General features: G+C 43.0%; 1 protein-coding gene across 4 annotated transcripts in view; it reads right to left on the bottom strand.

Moving 5' to 3' along the window:
- Window positions 1-20,315, bottom strand: part of pfkpa (phosphofructokinase, platelet a) — a 31,563-nt gene that overhangs the window by 4,284 nt on the left and 6,964 nt on the right. Inside the window, exons 6-19 of one of the 4 annotated variants that reach the window (XM_061064950.1) lie at window positions 19,500-19,544; window positions 19,271-19,379; window positions 18,915-19,010; window positions 15,902-15,994; window positions 13,485-13,610; window positions 11,395-11,459; window positions 11,043-11,112; window positions 10,019-10,165; window positions 8,475-8,545; window positions 7,797-7,884; window positions 5,927-6,079; window positions 1,745-1,909; window positions 1,525-1,586; window positions 352-463 (exon numbers count right to left, since the gene is read on the bottom strand). In XM_061064950.1, the coding sequence (XP_060920933.1) occupies window positions 352-463; window positions 1,525-1,586; window positions 1,745-1,909; window positions 5,927-6,079; window positions 7,797-7,884; window positions 8,475-8,545; window positions 10,019-10,165; window positions 11,043-11,112; window positions 11,395-11,459; window positions 13,485-13,610; window positions 15,902-15,994; window positions 18,915-19,010; window positions 19,271-19,379; window positions 19,500-19,544 (1,402 nt within the window). Of the gene's footprint in view, window positions 1-351; window positions 464-1,524; window positions 1,587-1,744; window positions 1,910-4,233; window positions 4,387-5,926; window positions 6,080-7,796; window positions 7,885-8,474; window positions 8,546-10,018; window positions 10,166-11,042; window positions 11,113-11,394; window positions 11,460-13,484; window positions 13,611-15,901; window positions 15,995-17,823; window positions 17,920-18,914; window positions 19,011-19,270; window positions 19,380-19,499; window positions 19,545-20,315 lie in introns of all 4 variants that reach the window. The other 3 variants (XM_061064949.1, XM_061064948.1, XM_061064947.1) reach the window with 3 other exon arrangements.

Below are 20,315 nucleotides of genomic sequence, written 5' to 3'. Positions count from 1 at the left end.
TTCTCTTCATTCATATTTAAAACGATGAATGTCTTGAAGTTGTTGAAGCAGCTAAGTTTAGAAAATCTTAAAAATCACAAAACTTTCATTAAATGCTTTTTGTGTTTCCCCATTACTCGATGCAGATGCAACCCAATCTCCCCTCTGGGATCATCAAAGATTTGTTTGATCCACTTTTATCAGCGATATTCTCGAGACACGCGCAGACAAAATACAACAAAGGCGCTCCTTGTAAAACCGGGTCATGCATATTTATGATACAAATATAGAAAATAGTTGAACAAACCTTCCTCAGTCTGGACAAATTGATCCCCCTGATGCTGCTACAGAAGGAAACGTGTGTGTGCGTACCTGCTGCATGTGTCCCAGCACGTTCTTCCTGGAGTCGAACACCCCCCTCCCCTCCTCAGAGTACAGCTGGTAGATGAAGTCTGTCGTGTAGTTCTCGTTACAGTTCTCGTTCCTAAACACACGAATGAAGAAATGGAAAACAGTTAAAAACTATGTGATTTTTCACACTTAAATATAATATAAATCAAGTATATCCTCTGAAAATAACTCTGTGAGTCATGACTGTCTACAATGGGTGTAACACCCGAGTCCCACTGTCTGTGATGTTTTCAGAGTTTTCAGAGTCCTATCTTCACTTTGTTTACATCGCCAGGACGGCCGGCTGACTCCTCCCCTCGTGTATAAAAGTTGTTTAATTGAGGGACTAGAGAAAAGAAGAATAACATACTGTACTCACTGCTTGACTGTGTTTCTAGATCACGCTCATTTCAGGTAAATTTACATGCAGTGTGAAGATACGAGCATAATAAAGATCGCTAGCATTAGCATGCTAACACAACAATACACCGCAAGTTGTTTTGGTTTCATGCTGGTGCTCAAGGGCGACATCTGCTGGATCAAAAAATCACATATAAAGCCTTTAAAGTCTACACTATCGTTCCTAACGTGTGGTGTAAAATAAACACCAACGTCGTTTTTAGTGACATCGAGATGAGCTGAACTGAAGATGTTAAAATCATGACATCAGCATTAGGTCGGTTTACCATTAGGGCTTTCACACTTGCAGAAAACTGCTGATATTTTCAGAGTAAGCTGTATGTGTGCATGCGACCAGATCGACTTCAAAACAAATATTTTTTTAAGGAAAAGTTGCAGATTGTTGCTTTAGTTTGACTTTTTTGGATTGGCATTGTCTTGAATAAATACTCTGTTGGATGGAAGGTACACATTAAACAATTAAAGGAACACAGTTATCCAACAAGGTGGCCTATCAGGTCGGCAGCAGCAGACCTGCAACTTGTCAGTGGTGTCTGGGTTCTTTGAAGAGAGACGTTTGGCTTTACTGGTTCAAATGTTTGTATATCGGAAACAAAAATCAAACCTGGCCTGTAAGTGGAAGAACTCCGAGGCTGAAACAATCTTACAGATCCATGTGGTTTTCATACCGTCAATCTCTGAAAAACTACGACCGAGACTTCAAAAACCTCTAAATGTGAAGGATCAGTCTGTTACCTTAGGACCAGTCCTCTCTGAATGCTCGTCTTCATTTTCTCAGTCAAATGCTCCACATTAGCCTGTGGGAATAAACAGTAAGCGTTACTTGTAGGACGGCAGACAGAAGTGAGCCTGAGAGCCCTCTAGTGGTTGAAGAGAGGAATGTCAGGTTGACAGGGAGTCGAGTTAGGACTCTGGCTGCATGTTGGACGTCTCTCAGAGATGATTGGAGACCTACCTGCAGGTCCTTGATGTCGAACGGCTCCTCGTAGATGTAAGCAGCGTCGGCTCCAGCAGCCAGGCCTCCCACGCTGGCCAGGTAACCACAGTAACCTCCCATAGTCTCAATGATGAACACGCGTCTCTTTGTCCCGCTGGCTGACTGCTTGATGCGGTCACAAGTCTGACACATGCACACAAGCTCACAACGTCAGTACACATCAAGTGATTATTACAACATAAGCTAACGCAGGCTAACATACCCACAGAGTCACATCAGATTCTAATATGGAGTCTACGGAGCGCAATAAAGGGATACTTATTTTCTTTATTTATTTAACCTTTATTCAACCAGAGGAATAAAACATGTCGAGATTAAAAATACCTGTTAAGTGTCCTGACCGAGACAGTTTCACATACAAATATAATTAAGATACATAATTATTAAACTTTTAAAGACACAAAAAAACAAATTTAAACGGCAAATATCTGTCTGGATCGCCCACAACCATAAATAATATATCAGGGGGAAGTGTTCGCCACCAAAAGTCATTTAACAGCCTCTAAAAATCATCCAATCAGAGCAGGTCGTTAAGTCTCAGCTCTTTTTGTGATTAGCTTTCAATTATACAACAGTTAGATCTGAGAAAGATATCAGCCGATATATCGGTATCTGATTTCTCTCCCCCCAATATCGGCCAAAAGAATATCTTATCGGTCGGGCCCTCCTTTATATACTCCCATTTTTACTTTATGTGCCCCTTATTTCTCATTTAATATTTTCCTCTTAATGTTTCCGTCACAGTAAAATCACGTTATGGTACTCCTCTGACTCAGTCGATTGAAGGTCATATCGTTGTATATATATTTTTTTTAAAAACATGTTCACATCTTAATCTGCACGAGAGTGAACTCCCTACATTTAAACCACTCTGGGCCAACATGCTGCTTTAACTGGGCAGACTGGAGTCCTGCATGAGGTCACAAGAACACATCAGAGAGTTCATGAATCATTTCAAACATAAATGTTACATGTTGTTAAAACTATATTTTCTACATGACGTGACAGAAACACTTTGTGACAGTCCGGTGCTCAGTCAGTGTGTGTGTGTGTGTGTGTGTGTGTGTGTGTGTGTGTGTGTGTGTGTGTGTGTGTGTGTGTGTGTGTGTGTGTGTGTGTGTGTGTGTGTGTGTGTGTGTGTGTGTGTGTGTGTGTGTGTGTGTGTGTGTGTGTGTGTGTGTGTGTGTGTGTGTGTGTGTGTGTGTGTGTGTGTGTGTGTGTGTGTGTGTGTGTGTGTGTGTGTGTGTGTGTGTGTGTGTGTGTGTGTGTGTGTGTGTGTGTGTGTGTGTGTGTGTGTGTGTGTGTGTGTGTGTGTGATTTAGTATTGTGGCTGGACGACGTTAGGGGATCTACAGAAGACGGACTACAGGAAGAACGGTCACAATCAAAGCCGGAGATCTTCTGACTTGTACAGTTGTAGTACTCAAGACCCGTCATGAGACCACTTTGAAGGTCTCTGTCTCGTCTCAGACCACCACTGAGAGGCTATTTTTCCACGTCATTAGAAGGAAAAAGCTGGTTTCTAAAAGAACAATTTACTTCATTTGTAGTTTGACCCCCTGGGTTACGGCTTCAGCCTTCCCGTGTTAGGGACTAAGTGAGGGACAAGCCGCCTTCACACATGAGGGGGGGGATGGCAGTAGAGGTACCTGGAAAAACTCAAATCATCTAATTTGTACTCAAAAGATCTCTAAAGTTAAACTCACCTGACAAATACAGGCAAACATCTTATCTCAAGATATAAATATATTTTTTAAAGTTTATCTGGACTTGTCAGGTGAATGTGTCTTGGTCTTGTGGTTGACACGGTCTTGTTCCCTACTGGTCTCGGAGCACTCTGGTCTCCGGCATGTCTCGTCTTGGTTGGTGTCTTGACTACAAAACTTACTTGTAGTTCCTTGTACAGGTCAAGCTCATGTTGATTATACTAAATGACCGGAGTAGCGGTTTAGTCTTGAGGTTTGTTTTTTGGAGCTGTGACTTTATTCTGTACAAAAAGGTGACCCTGATGCTGTTTTTCGTGTCATCATGTTAATCCTGCTCTGAAACATTATCATCACGATGACTCTAAATGGGACAATAATTTACATCATGCTGTTCTGAAGAAAACTTAAAACTAGTAACTTAGACCAGGAAGTCATCGTGAAAATGTTTACGAAAAGGAAATCAATCAGACTTAATAAGTAATTACTTCTTAATTCCCTGAGACGGCCTTTGATTATTTTGTGTCTGTGATCAAAATCGTCTCATAAATGTCCCATTATGCAACCTGTTAGCATCTCTGGAGCAGTGGTGTAAAGAAATAAACATTTAGGGTTATACCCTGACAGTGACCTCATGTTTTTAACATAACAGTTGAGTGTGAGCATTGGACCATTAACCCTTCATGTGTTTGTGTGCGTGCATCTTATTCAAAGGGGTCAAAGTCGGCGAGTCGACTGCCTTACCTCCACGATGGCATTGAGGGCCGTGTCGGCCCCGATACTTAGATCTGTGCCCGGCACATTGTTACTTATGGTGGCAGGCAGCATACACATCGGGATGCAAAGCTCCTCATAGGTTGCACGAGCATCATACAGCTGCAGCAGACTCTCAAACGCCTGAAGCGGCAGTATATGAAAAAATGTATTAGAGCCACAGAAAGGCCAGGACACCGAGAGAGAGAGACGTGAATCTCTCTCCGTTTGTTGGAGCGTATCCTGCCATTCCGGCTCTTTCCGTGTGATAGCGGCAATGGCTTCCCTTTGGCAGGAGGATGGATGAGTGAAAAGAGACATGGAGGAAGACAAGATGGTGGCAGAGTTGAGCCACATGAAGTAGGAAGGACAAACAAAGAAGAAGAATGATGGAACAGACAAACAAAGAAAGAGAAAGGACAGAGGTCTGAGTGTTTGTGAGCCTCGGCAGCAAAATGCAGTGACGCTGCAGAGACCACAGCATGTTGGTCGGTCTGCTGTGGAAGGTTTAATGATGGCGAGACGAGCACTGATCAAGTCTGCATACAAATGAGGAGGATGAGGAATGATGACGATGGCGGCAAAGCCAAGAGTCAGGCTTAGAAATGTTTCTCTTCTTACTTCTTTAGGCCCTATATTTACATTTTTGGGGGTCTGAGTGACAGATAGGTACAAAAACTGTTACTACAATGGACGGGATGAGATTGCAACAGAAAATAAACCCAATCCAACTGAGTCCACTAAAGGAGTCTGGTTCACCACAGGCAGACTCAGATTGTTGAAAAACAGAATGACGTCTGACCATCTCACATCTAAAGACAACGTGTCAGCAGCTCAGAGAGTTTTTAGTCACAGACTGAGTTTTAGCAGAGACTGGATATCTGACAGGGATCTTACAATTTTGAGATTATTTCCCATCATGCACTTGATGGTAATGTACAATTAGAACTTTTCGGCAGAAAAAACAAAAAAGGAGGAGAAACTGGAGGCCAGAATGCTTCCATGACATGCTCTGAACATGTTTGCACCTTTTTGCCGGTCAGACCCCAAAATATGATGAAATAAGGCCGAGGTTCAGGTTCAGGTTGGACCCTCTAAGTTAGTGTTCACTTTGAGTTATTATCATGATGCTTTTAAGTGAACAAAAGGAGGCTGGATTAATTATACTAAATACTTTCTCCCCACACAGAAAGTCAAAAGATTTTGAAGTTAGTTGAGCTCCTTCAATCCGAACTACGGAGCGTTAAGAGTGTATGTTATTGTACTAAAAGATGTTAGATGTTCTGTAAGTGCATACATACTGTGACACCTGCATGCTGTTAATCAGTCGTCTGGTTGTTAATAATGAGGGTGAATTCAAACACACAGTCAGGGAGGAGTTAGGGCAGGCAGAGCAAACATGGCGGTCACGGCACTCGTGCAGCTCACAGCATGCCTCCATGTTGTCGCTCACTTACCTGAGAGGGAAAGGAGGGACGCTACTCTGACGTGGAGCTATACCTTTACATGTTTGCTTTTTTTTTTGTTCAAGTCAACTCCACTAGTTCCCTGACAGTGAAATGACTGTCTTGTTCTTGAAACATGATTGGCCGGCTGGTTCTCGGAGTGTTTTGTGTGTGCGTGCTTTATATCAGGGTTTGTGTTGCTAGGAGTATGTACTCTGGTTGCCCGCCCCATCACTTACAGTAGTGATGGCGTTCAGAGCCGTGTCAGCGCCAATGCTGAGGTCTGAGCCCGGCACATTGTTGGAGACAGTGGCTGGGACCATGACCATGGGCACACAGAACTCGTCATATTTCCCGCGCGCCGTTAACAATTCCAGCAGTGACAGGAAGGCCTGCAGGGCAGAGCCAAGGGCTTTAGTGTCTGCGGGGGGGGAGCATTTGGATGGAGGGTTTGGTTGAGAGGTGCTACTTGCCAGAAAGGAGGGGCGGGGGGAGGGGGACAAAAGTGAAGGGTGCCAAGGGAAGGAGCCAGGTCTATCACAACGGACAGCAGCGAAACAGACAGGTACCACTCCACATTGTACAACGTTATATCTCTCTCTCTCTCTCTCACTCACTCACTCACTCACTCACTCACTCTCTCACTCTCTCACACACACTAACACACTTGTTTACTTGCATACATCACAGGAAAATAAAGCCAGTGAGCGTCTAAACGGGATTGCGTGAAATGGCTGGAAAAAAGCAGGTGCTCTCTGTTTCCAAATCACATCATTTATCAAATCAGAGGTTAAATAATCAAAAAGTCTAAAGTCTTGTGACTTCTGTTTTTCTCGTTATTATCTTAAAATCACAGAAAATCAACAGTGAACAAACTTTGACTTAAATTTCTTAATTTTTTTCAGAGACATGACTGAAGCATGATTATGTATGAAGGACAGAAGCCCGAAGAAACAAGTGAGAAAAAAATGTTCTGATAATCCATTTTTAAGAGATCAAATATTTCCTCTCTCCTGTATATATGATTTATTTACGGCCCCTTATTTAAATTATTTTTAGTCTGTGAAGCAGGTGAACGTCGGTATCTGCCCTGTTGACAGACATCAGCACGGTCTGCAAATAATATGGCCTGAGCCGATATGCTGAAATCTAGTTCACCTGACGACTGATTCAGAGAAGAGTTTTTTTATCGGGCAGATGAAGTCACCTGTTGAATAACATCTGACTTGTTTTCACGTCAAACATGAGAGAAAACGTCGGCATTGTGGGAGTCTGACACCAAAAGATGTATCGGCTAAATTGTTATTTCAAACATCGGTATCAGTGTCTGCCCGGATTTTCCCAATCAGTGCATCTCTTCAAAAAAGTGTTTCAATCTTTTTTAGCCTGTTTTTCACAAGTTTATTCATTAATAAGCTGTGAAATCAGGTGAAGCAGTTTTTTTAACATGTCGAAAAAAAACGCTGTCAGGATCATTTTCTGGTGCTACTCTTTTTTTGTAGTCGCAAAAAAAACAGCCTTGAAATTACTCTCTCCAAATCGACAGGATATTTAAGCATGGTGTGTTTTGTCTTTCCCCTGTATTACAGCTGTCGCACAGGAAGTGACAATTCTTTGGACCAATCAACGGACCGCTGTGTGTCTAGCTCCGCCCTTTCAGGGTCGGATCGGTACACTTGGCACCCCAACAGAAGAGAAGCAAAAAAGTAGGATTGTATGGATCAGTTTTTTTGGTACCATTCCCAACATTTAGTTGAAACGCCACCATACCGAATCAAACTGAACAGGATCGCTTGGTGGAAACGAGGCTTAAGATAATCACCATATTTTTTTCTCATTGCCTCTTTGGACTTCGGTAGCAGAGCCAGATGTCAGTGTGTTGACATAATGTGAACAGTTTGATGGAAATGAGCCAATCACAATGTTCACTGTCTTATGCTGCACAGTACATCAAGATATCAGTCAATTAATTAATACAAAATGCTTAAACAATTCAAATTTAACTTTAATAATATTTGATCATTACGAGGTAAGGCATTAGAATTACTGGTATGAATTCTCAAATTAAGTGTCGATCAAAGACAAGAAGAAGAAGAATATGAAACGTACCTCAAATCCTCCGACAATTAGCAGCGCGTTAATATTGTGCTGTCTCATCTGCTCAGCAATTTTGTCAACATGCTTCGCAGGAAGTGTTCTGGAGGGAGAAAGTGGAAGAGCTCGATGAGTGTTAGTGTAAAGAGAGGACATAATGCCGTAGTGTACAAAGTGTCTGTGCATAACAAAAAGGTGTTTGAGTGTTTACAGGTTCAGCAGGAATGTCTGGGTCCTCCTCTGTTCTCGTCAAATTTGAGCCGGTCACATCCGTCCCTTTCAACTAAAATATCTGAGAGCGATTTCACACCTAACCTCTTTGGTTCGGTCCAAATGAACTTGAGTCAGTTTGCCCAGTTAGAGCGCTTCGTTTGCGCTGGTGTGAAATCTGTCAATCAAACCTTGGTGCGGACCAATCAACCATACAGACACCGCTTGGAAAGGTGGGACCAAGGTGGGTCTCGTACTCGTGGTAATGATATTATTCAGGTAGATATTGGTCGCCCCGATGTGCAAGAAGCAGCGCTCTTTTTCCATGAAAAAATAGGAATTAAAAGTGCGTCTTATACACCGGATTTTATGGTGAACTTTAACTGATTTGTCTTGTTATTGTATGTTTTTCTTATCTGCTAAAACTATTGGCTCAGCCGGCGTCTTTACCAGCCGGGAAGGCCGAACGGTCGCTGACTTCACCTTTTGGTTCCCAACAGGGATCCACCTTGTCCCGTCCATCCTCCGACATCAGCCCACTTGATCTCCTTTATCTGAGGGGAAGACAAAAACAACAATTTAAATACTTATTGTACTACTTAAAACGAGAACCAACACTAACTTAAATAGTTCATGCTGGGGCGATGGTGGCGCAGTGGTTAGTGCGCGCGCCCCATGTACGGAGGCTATAGTCCTCATAGCGGGCGGCCCAGGTTCGAGTCCAGCCTGTGGCTCCTTTCCCGCATGTCATTCTCCTCTCTCTCTCTTCCTGATTTCCAACTCTATCCACTGTCCTATCTTTCCATAAAGGCACAAAAATTAATCTTTAAAAAAAATAATAATCTTCATGCTAACTTAACTCTGACATTCAGTGTTTCTGTGTTGTTGCTTCTTTGACGTCACACCTTCGCTCTCCCTGACCCTCTGAAGTTCAGTATCTGACACCTCCTCCTTCGGTCTGAGCTTGTTAGCAGGAGAGTTAATTTTCCAGACACACTCTCTTACATTTAACGGATGAACGGGACCAGAGAGACCTCAGAGGTGTGCTGCAGAGAACACCAGAGTATAGAAATCCATTACACCTGCTGCTCTAATCTTCTCAGGGTCAGTTGGCGCAGCCCGACTTCACATCCAGCCGGGACTCTCAGGGTGTTTTACTAACCAGTGATGCTGGAGACGTTTTCATGAAGATAAATGGTCCGCTCTTTTGTTAAACGCCGCTCTTTGAATGAAGGGATTTACTGTGTTCCACTGGGAACAGGTCAGATGAGGATACGGGAGAGGAAACCAGTTTAACCAGTCATACCAGGAGGAGAAAAGGCATCTCATATTACTGAACAGAACAGGTCTAACTTTGATACTGAAATATATTAAAATCTATTGTCTGATTTTATTCTTTACTCAACATGTGAGACTATCTTCACATTAGGTTCAGGTCAGAATCTTTCAATGCTTTATTATAGGAAGCTCTATTACAGTCTGTGCACTCTGTTGCCCTCTTCTGGTTCATAGTGGTACTGCGGATAGTTCCTTGAGAGGAGGACTGACAGTGTGGGGAAGGGGTTTACATTAATCTGGACAGATTGTGCCCAGAGTTCACCTGATTATAGCGATCGTGTCAGACTCTCATCAAGCTAGGATAATTCTCCCGTCATTGATTAAACTTACTTAAGTTATTAACAATGTGTGTTGTTTACTTTTTGGGAGAACATTTGATGAGTACATTTTTATTTTAAAAATTAAACCTCCTTAGTGTTGATGGTAGAATCACAAGATAAAACTTGAACTAGTTTGTTTATTGAGCTAAAGTGAATGTCCAATCAGTAAGATGTGTAGTGAATTAAATGATAAAGTGATCTTACTACATGATCAGACATTAAGGAAACATGCTATGTTGAAGTGCTGGCTTCTCTGACAACAATGCAGCAGCCAGTATGTCCTGTGATTGGATGCTTGCTGTTGAGAGGAGGGATTTAGCACAGTCAGTTTTAGCTCATGTACCTGTATATCAGGGATGTAGTACCCACCTGTCCTTTGTAGAATCCCTCAAAGCCGTCACTGACAGCAAACATCTTGTGCCCCTCGGAGATTCCCACCCTGACAGCTGATCGAACCGCAGCGTTCATCCCCGCTGCAGGGGCTCCGACGTTCAACACAGCGACGTTGAAGTTGCTCTGCAGGTATAAAACAGACATGAAACGAGACTTTAAATGTCTTATGATGACACTTCATACAGAGAGTATGTTGCAGTTGTTGGCGGATAGTTGATCAAGCTCTGCAGAGTAAATCAATAAATACACTGGTCGGCTCTCGGCTTCACGCTGGGTCTACAGTGGTCATTATCCCAGATGCAGGGGGAGCAGACCCCTGAGGCGAGCTGCACAGCATGAGGTCTGCCTGCCGTGCAGCCTCTACACTTCACTGATCTTCAGTACGAGCCGTCTCTGCAGCAGGCTGCTACAGCTCCTGGCAAGGTTGAACAAGTCATCCCTCAGCGGGGGGGCCAGGTGTCAGCTAATATTACCGCACAGCCAAGCGGTGCACACTGAGCTCCATGTGGAGCCTTTCACTTGAATTACAGGCTGCTCAGCAAATAAAATGCAGGAAGGTAGGAAGTGTTTGTCATGAGCACAAAAACACCAAAACATAGCTGTCCCTTCAGTGCAGTGCCACCAGACTCCACAGATTAAAAAAACAGTCAGCCCAACGTGTAAACGTTTAGCAATTTGGTCAGTTTTGCTATCAAATCAAGAAATGCTCACATGTGAAATACAGTAGTCATAAAACTCCACGTTAAAGTCTAGTTAGTGAGCCTTGTTTAACCTCAAAGTTACAGCAGCGTCATGACTCATGTTTTCAGAAAGCTGAGTCATTATTTGTAGGCAGATCCTTTGAATAGTGTTATAAAAAATTCAGCATCTCGAGGCCTTTGGGAGGCCAACTCATTGACCAACCAGCTCTCTGGGCATGGCGCAGACTGCTCCTGTGTGGAAAGACAACCGCCCACTGTCACTGTGAGACGTGCCAAAGGGAATAAGTGTGGTGACTCACCGTTGGTAGTTCACATTCTGGTTTACGATGAGCCAGCAGTTTGTACGTCCTCAGGTTGTTTTCAAAACTCCTGCAATGAAACATGGGAACATGCGAGGTTGTTGAAGTAACAACACGGTGTGTTTTCACTGCCATGACAAGTCACAGAGTAAAGTCAAAACGGAAAGCTATGGTTTGAATCATTTGAGAGTTGCTGGAAAAGTCCTGTGTGTAAACTACAGACTGATGGTGATCTAAAGCAGCACCATGATCCACTTTTTCCAACAACTCCTGCCTTGAGTCAAACTAATGCCGATCCTCTAAAATAAGGAGAGATGGTTTTTGATGTTAAAGGACTTGCAGTGGTTCATACCTGCCCCGAAGCTTCACCGCCTCCTCAAACCTCTTCTCATCCATGGCCTTCTGGACCTCCTGAGTCTGAGGAAAACAGGAGAGAGGCATGCATGAAAAAAAGTTGTCATTTAACAAAGGAATTAATACAGGAGTCATTTTTAATATGAATCAAAAAGAACAAACAAAAGTGAATGAGTAAGCATCCAAAAATTGAATTAACGCAGCTTTATACGTGTGTGTATGTGTGTGTAGAACATTTCAAAGTAAAAGATCTTTAAAGCTGTGGTTCCCAGGAGGTGGGTCGGGACCCAAAAGTGGGTCGTTGAGCCGTTTCCTGTGTGTCTTGGTATGTGTCAAAAAGTCTGAACGCTTTTTAAACGTCTTTGTTTTGTTCAGTTTCTTGCTTCTGTCACAATTTATGTATCCTCTGAGGTCAAAACTTAACGCTAAATAAATCGGATTTATACATGAAAAATATCAAAGTTTGGTTCGCAGTTTTTCATGGAGGAGGTGGTGGTGGTGGGTCCTGAGGCTAGACGAGTTGAGAACCACATTAATAACAGATCTTTGCACGAGGATCTTAGGCAGCACATTTAGTCTGAAGAGGACCACAGCTGGAGACGAGACATGAGGGTAAACAATTAAATAGTGGTTGCTAAGAGGAAGCCAATATAAAGAAGCTGAAATAGGACGGATGTGTTCACAATCTTTGGGCCCAGATAAACGCTAAGCCACAGCATTTTTTTACGAGCTGCAGTTAGTGGAGAGACTTTTGGGTGACACTTGTGTACCAGGAGTTTGAATATGCACACTAATCCGTTTTCACACATGCACTCTGGAAGGTTTCTGGAGATTTTCAGGAGGACTGCTCCTGAAATCCTCCTGACCTGGTTGTTCACACATGCATCTCACAGCGGGAGACTATCCCTGTCGGATGGGAACGGGGTCAGAGGGTCTCCTGAAGTAAGACATGATGTAAAACCAATGACGCAGAAGTGGCAGACGGGGATGCAGAGTCCGCTACACAACGCTATAATGAGAATATGTGTCTTTCTATCAATGCTACGTGTAGTTGAAGAGAATCTCAATGTGAACTAAAGAGTGGAGAAGAACATATTGGAGAACAGGAAACATGCAGCAGCAGGTTCATTAGAGCACGGAGATGGTAGAGGTGACGTGCAGACAGTCTGTGGTCGTTCAGTGATCACAGGGAATAAAGGTCACCACCCCCCTCCCACTGGCTCCAGGTGAATTCTCCTGATTATATCCTGCTGCGTTCTCACATCAGCTCACTCTGACTTCCTTCATAAACTAGGAGGCTGGAGGAGAAACTCTGGATAATGTACATGTTTGTGTTCACACATGCAGCTCACTGAAAACTTTTGTGCGCTTTGTATGAGTTTTGTGCGAGTGTGAACAAGGCTGCGGATGAGATAAAGCCCCTTGTACAGCCTTCTTCAGAACAGTTCATTCACTGTTCAGGAGATCTGTCAGATCCAACCACGCGAGTCCAACAATAAAGCTTCTGTGTGCGTTTCTATGGAGATGGGCCGCTCTTACATCACCATGCTGCAGGCAGTCATCGCCAACGCTGCCAAATGCTTCAGATAATCATTAACCAGACACAACTGCCTCTCAAACAATAAAGCTCTCATTTGAACATTAGCGCTCTCCAGGCCCGATGAGCTGTGATGTTTGTCATCATTACTTAAGCTCTTACAGCCTGAGCACATTGACTCTGATTTCAGTCATTTTACAGGTTGTTTTATCTGGCTCTGTAGTTTCCCGCTCTCACCACCTAGCTTCCAGGCGTGTGTGTGTGTGTGTGTGTGTGTGTGTGTGTGTGTGTGTGTGTGTGTGTGTGTGTGTGTGTGTGTGTGTGTGTGTGTGTGTGTGTGTGTGTGTGTGTGTGTGTGTGTGTGTGTGTGTGTGTGTGTGTGTGTGTGTGTGTGTGTGTGTGTGTGTGTGTGTGTGTGTGTGTGTGTGTGTGTGTGTGTGTGTGTGTGTGTGTGTGTGTGTGTGTGTGTGTGTGTGTGTGTGTGTGTGTGTGTGTGTGTGTGTGTGTGGGATGAATGTGTTGGCCTGTTTCCAGCCCAGTCCAGTGCCTACCATCTGCACACACTCCATCAGAGGCAGCCGCACCGATTGGTTTCCGCACAGGGAGACGACGCAGGCTGGCGTGTTGGCCGTGGTCTCCAGGAGAGCGAGGACGGCCTCTACGCCCATACGACTGGCCTGTGTGAGCAGACAGAGAAAACTGCGTCATTCTCAGTATCACATCCACATTTGCTCCTGCCTCTTATTTCAAACATCTCATCCTTTTTTTTTTAATCTCCTCACATATTAAGAAAAGAAAGTGACCAGAAGCACTTTAGTGATTTATTTGTAACCCGATACCACTGAACAGCAGCCATTTATTCCTGAAGATAAACAGAACAAAGACTAGGACACACTGCGAGTCATTCAAAGTTTTTATGTAAACATCTGTTGGCATAGAAACGGATTAGTAAAGTGTAAAAGTATTTTCTTAATATCCTTTTCTTCTCTTTTATAAGCCAGTCTTAATATAATGAAGAGAAAATGAGTAAGGCTCCGTGTCCACCTAGCATTTTTTCTTCTGAGCGCCAGCCTCTTTGTTTCAGTTGTTTTTAATGAGAAAAGAGCATTTGCAACAGCAGGCGGCCGCCCGGAGAACAGCCGCAGCACCCAGCTTCTTTTTTTTTATGAGGGGGAGCACTCCGCTTTTTTGTGAGGCCGCTCTGAGCACCTCCGAGTTGAAAATCTTTCAACTTTTAAAAAAAAGGCCCTGGTGACGTCGACAGCGCTCTTTTCAAAATCTATGATATTCCCCGTATTTTAGCCACCATCCTCCTCGCTCCGTGTCTGATCGGATTATTAAACGATTAAGCTCAACATCCTGACAAAGTAGGTAGAGAAGCATCCTCGGTTTTGATGCTCCAAAAAAAAAATTATCTCAAATATAAAACATACTGTAAAAAGGAATGGAGAAGGATTGGTCATACAGCAGCCATTGTCATAGAGACAAGATGCATGTGCATCGCTTTATTACAGTGCACAAGCGCTTCATCCAGGCACTCCTGAGCGCAGACCCACCCCTATATTTTTCCACAAAAAAAAAAAAAAAAAGAAAACGCCAGGTGGACACATGCACTGTGAAGTGAGTCACACAAGTATATTTGGTTACCATTTTTGCATTTTTTTACCATATAAGTTCACCATTGGATGTCAATAAACTTCAGCACCAGCTCCTTGCATACGTGCAGCGAGTAGTGTCTGACGCATACTCTGCAGGTAATCTGAGAGAGAGACACACACCGGCACGCCCCTCCTGTTAATGCACAGATTAAGGTGCGACATGCTATTTTAAATATGGACCATCGAGTGACATTGTTTTCATCGCTTTGTGCAGCTTGTTGCGGCCTTTGTTCCGATGGATTGTCTTAGATTTGCAATGTCAGTAACAAAGAGCTTCCCGACACCATGAGACTCACGAGTAGAACGGAAGTGAAAAAGGAAGTTGTTGTTTGGGTGAGAAAAAACTCTTTGTATGATTGGTTGGTCATTTGCATCCTTTCACTATTGCTTTCCAGATTAACACTTTTCGTTCTTGTAACTGAGGGGGGATATTTGCCCTGAGATTTCTTTTACACAAAAGACAGAAAGTTTTTAGTAAATGCTCCATTTTATCTTTCCTCTCTGCTTCCATTTTTGTTGCTTTGTGGCGAACACGAGGAGATTTGTCGACACCGTCTGTGTTACAACGCTCCAAATGCTGAGCCACAAATCTGTTAATGTGCTTAACCTAAAACCTGGGACCACACACAGACACACACACACACTAACACATACACACAGGATTAAACAGGAAGTTTGCACACTTCCTCTGTTGGAAAAGTGACAAAGGTCATAACTGAGTCAAAGGAAGACCGATAAAATGATATCTAGAGAATTTTATAGTTTAAAATTATTCTGAGTGCAACAAGCAGTTTTAGTAAAACATAATTTTACTTTCATTGGCTCCACATGTCCATAACTCCTTTCCAAGAAAACACCTGCTTGGAACTCTTGCAGCAACTGCTTAGCGGTCAGAAAACTGTTTTACCTTCCGGGTGAAACACCGACCAGACACAAAGGTTCCTACCTTATATAGAGGTAACCATCAATCATCCGGTGACATCTTTCACACCAAACACCACATATTATTAGGGATGTAAAGATTAATCGTGACGCAGTTAAAAATCAAAAAAAGATTCACATCGGTACTTTGAAAAATGAATCGCAGTAATATCGTGAGCTTCAGCAGCTGAAGAGCAGAGGTTGTTGGTTGTAACAAGCAGGTGTTGTCATGGCAGCTGCAGAGGCCAAACCACACTAACAAACGGGTTTGCAGCCCCGCTCGCCCAATGAGTGCAAAAGCCAAAGATATTACGAGATGCATTGGTGTTTTCATTAAAAGAAATGTTTTTGTCTAATTCTCAAATAAATACAGAAAATGTTGCACCTACCAGGATGCGGTCAAAAGCAGAAGGGGTCCCTCCTCTCTGCACGTGTCCCAGGATTGTCACTCGTGTGTCGAAACCCAAACATTTGACAACAAGCTAGGAGGATAAAATGTAGCCGTGTTAGGAATTATTCTCATGATATATTTTGAAAAGTTGTTTTAACAGGACAATCTACTGACAATGTGACACGACCTGCACGGGCAAGAATCTAGAGGTATGATCCGAAGGTTACAATCCACCAATTTGGATTATGTAAGCACGCTGATAAATCATGTTTTACATGAATTCAGAAATATATCCATGGTTTATAAACACACTTCTATGTGCAAAGAAATTTAGGAAAACCTGTTTACTTTTATGCTTTTAAAAAAGTCAAAGAAGTGGATTAGAGAATCAATCCTCTATGGCTTTTCAGGTCTGGATACTTGTGTTGGAAATGACTTGGATACGACATAAAATGCAAAATTGCTGTTTGCACTAGGAATGCAACAATTCTCATTCTTGTATTTAGTTGTTGGGTGCAGCGTCCACAGTTCAATACACGTGTAAATTGCTGTTTTCCGTTCGAGCTTCCATGCAAAGTATTTTTCTCTGAATTGGACTGTATGTGTGCGCCTGTGAGTCCATACGCTGGAATAGGGAAACCCCTCCCACCGAGTTATTATCCAATCACAATGCGCTAAAGTTTGGGGAGCCGACAGCACTACACACAAAACGAGCGGTGAGGAGAAGGCAGTAGTATGACGAAACACCGACATATAACAAATCAGTGGTGTGGGGACGTTTCGGTTTCAGCGTCTAGGAAGAGAAAACGGAAAAATCGACAGTCTGCAAACATCGTTTTACATGTGTCGCCAACTCAAATGGAAACACAGAGTTAGCAGGCTGTCGCTCAGCCACCAGCTGATCCCTGCATGATGCAGACGGGGTGAGAGTGAACGGAGAAGCAGCGTTTGAAACAAAGCTACCATACACAATGAAATATCAACACTTTACAGTTTCTGTGTGAAATTCCATGAAATCTCTTTCTGTTCCTGTAAAATTTACCTAAAACTCTTAAAAAATGAAAAAACAAACAGCACAGGCTCTCAGAACCGTGACCAAAAAAACCGAGGTACGCATGAAACCGTGGGCTGACTGTATTGTTGCATCCCTAGTATGCACTGATCGTATGATTAGTATCAGATTGGTAGATGGTATCGTCCGTATCGTAAAGACATTGTCGTGCAGAATCTCTACACCTTTCATCCCTCGTGTTAAATGACACAAATTCACCTCATGCAAATCAGTCATACGTGTAAGAGTAAAGAAATCTCTGCAAACAAACTACACTATGAAACTACATTTTAAATAATGCATAAGAACACACAGAGGAGGACAGACACATTAAACACAGAAACACCAAATACAGAAGAAAAGCTGAAGAGAAGGGGAAACAGCAAAGCACATGCAAGCCATTCTAATTTTTCAGTCATGTTAGCAGGGAGCTTAAAACTGAACGTCACAGAAGATCCCAAGCTGAAAGTTTAAATAAAGATACTTGAAGAGATAAAACTCATCATAAGTTGGTCCTCAAATGAAGGACGGTTAGTGCAGGGTCAGGGCACACTATGATATGTGAAAATAAAGAGTGTGAGGGCAGACTATGATATGTGAAAATAAAATGTGTGACATTATCAAAACATGAAGTACAAGGTTGTGTGAGGTAGTTTTTCATGAAATGTCTGGGTGTGAGGTTTAGTAACGGTGTCTGCTCAGGAGTATGGTGACAGCATTCTTACCAAACTAGAGAGTGATTCTGACAGAGCACTCCAGAAACACAGCGACAGAAGTCAAAGCCACACCAGGGCAGCAGTACAGTAGTAGAGGTCAAACAGGAGGGAGTCAGAGCTCGAACTTGCCACATGTTTACACTCTGTACTCACATTCTTGATATAGTCAGTGGAAATGGGCTTGTTGCTACCATCAATCGCCCCTTCGGCTACAATAATGATATTCAGCCTTTTCATCCCTGCTCGGTTCTACAAGGAGGGGTGGTGGAGAAACAACATGACAGAAAAACTGAGACTGTGGCTGTGACATGGGCTCTCAGAAGCACGGGAGCCAGACGGCGCCGACGGCCCGAGAGCTGAGGACAGATTGGTTCATAATGAAAGCAGCTGGTGTTTACATTTTGTAATAAGCTATATCCTAACGACCTTATTACTCGTCTTCACTGTAATGTTGTGGAGACATCATAAGGCTTAATGATTACCTTGACTGGAGCAGGATGGATCAATGTCCGCTCATACTAAACCTTTATTCCACTCATTTTAAACCTGGGCCATCTTCTTACATGTCTTGAGTTCAGTGGTATACCCTGAAGAAATGCTGCTCTTATGGACTCCCCATCATAGAAAGGAGTAGATAAAAAAAGATAAAGTCCCCTCTGCATTGTTCTCCAGATGGGTAAAACGTCATTAAGTGCCCATTCAGGTGCCCTCCCCCATGGGTGAAACTTCACTTAATGCCCCCTCAGGTGTCCTACCGATGGATTAAACATCGAAACTTGCCAACTCAGGTGCCCCCCGATGGGTGAAACGTAATTCAATGCCCTCTTAGGTGCCCTCCTGTTTGGTAAAATATCATAACTTGCTCTCTCAGGAGCCCTACCGATGGATAAAACATTGAAACTTGCCAACTCAGGTGCTCCCTCTTGGGTAAAACTTCCCTAATGCCCTAACGGGCGCCCAGCCCCTTTAGGTAAAACTTACTTTAATGCTCTCTCAGGTACCCTACCGATGGATTAAACGTCATAAAGTTCCCTCTCTCAGGTAAACTAATTAGTACATTTTGAGAACCTCTGAAACCTTAAGAAGTAAAAATGTGTTGTAAGAAAATGGCCCAGGTTGAAAAATGTCAAAATGTCCCTTTAACATTTTATTTTAAAGCTATCTTTCATGGCAGAGAATCTTTTAGTGGCTCCGTCGGGTCTCCATGCTTCTGGTTTCCCCTTTCTTTGCACTCAGGTACTCACTTCCTTGACAATACTAGAAGTAATAGGATTCCCATGCCTATCAATGGCTCCTTCTGCAACTATGATTATGTTCAGCCTTGTGCCCCTGGAGCGGGTCTGAATCATAAAACAACGATGTGTTTCCAAAACAGGAAAAAAAACATGATGAAACAGCTGACACATTCCTTCATATCAATCCTCTCTGATAAAGTAATCAGGATTCAGACCTTTTGGGGTAAAACAGAAAAAAGCTGTGCAGAATCAAAACATTATTGTCAAAGGAAACAGGAAACACAGCAGGTGTCATATTAGCGTTGACTCGAGTACAGTACGGGTTCACTGGGTTTTCTTTCGGGGAACAAATGAGATCACGTTACCGCAGACAGTTTCTGACACATCTTGTCCTCCCAGCCGTCCTCTGGGGGCATCTCAGGGATCAGCACCCAGTCTGCCCCACAAGCCAAGGCGCTCACCAAGGCCAGGTAGCTGAGATAAAAACACCCAGACAAAACATGCATGTTTGCATAAACAGAGTTCTTAGAAATCTCTGCCTCAGGAATTTTGTTTTTATAAGAGTTTATCAAAGTATATCTGAATCCTTCTTACCCACAGTGCCTGCCCATGACCTCTAACACAAATGTTCTCTGGTGGCTGAAAAATAAGAACAGAAAAATATGAATTAGCGGAGAGTTCAAGCCGAGTATCAGCACTTTTTAAATTAAGACTTTGAAGTTGTTTTAATATCTCTGAAGGTAAAAACAAACAAACTATCCTGGGGCAAAAGGCATCGATAAACCAGACTGCACTAAACAGTTTTTGAGATATGTAGCATTTGAAAAGCTGGATTATTTTGTGCAGTTTATATAACTCCATTCACATTAATGCCAAATGGTTTGAGGCCAAATCCAGCAAAAACAAAGTCCCCCTGAAATAACATCCAATCATAAGAGCACTGTAGAGACCATTTTATCAATCTAATCCCTGCAATCGTTTCATCTTTCTTTTTTTGGATTATAAAAATAACTCTGCAGAAAACTGTGTGGATCTCGTCATTTGTAGTGTATGACGTCTGTGCTAAAATCTGCAGTGTTGATGACTGACAGCAGGCCTCAAGGCCATCCAGACATAAGATCCATTTTGAGCCTGTTTTCTTAATACAGTTCTGATTTGAAAGATAATAAATTGAGCTGCTAGCCTTAACTGGTTGATATGTTTGGTGTGCAAATCCAAACCATATGGTTGCTCCCTCCCCCCGCAAGTACTGCGCTCAACTTCCTTGTTTGAGTACGGTTGCGTTCACATCGCTTGGGACCGTACTCAAGTACACATTAATCACACTGATCAAATAACCGGAATTTGGGGTCAAGTGAACCCGGATCAGGACCCGGGCCACTAATGTGAAACCGACCTGAGAATGTGGAA

This window comes from Labrus mixtus, chromosome 19, assembly GCF_963584025.1.
Source record: "Labrus mixtus chromosome 19, fLabMix1.1, whole genome shotgun sequence".
NCBI lineage: Eukaryota > Metazoa > Chordata > Actinopteri > Labriformes > Labridae > Labrus > Labrus mixtus.
Note: the sequence above shows the minus strand (reverse complement) of the source record. Positions and strands in the feature narration are given on the sequence as shown.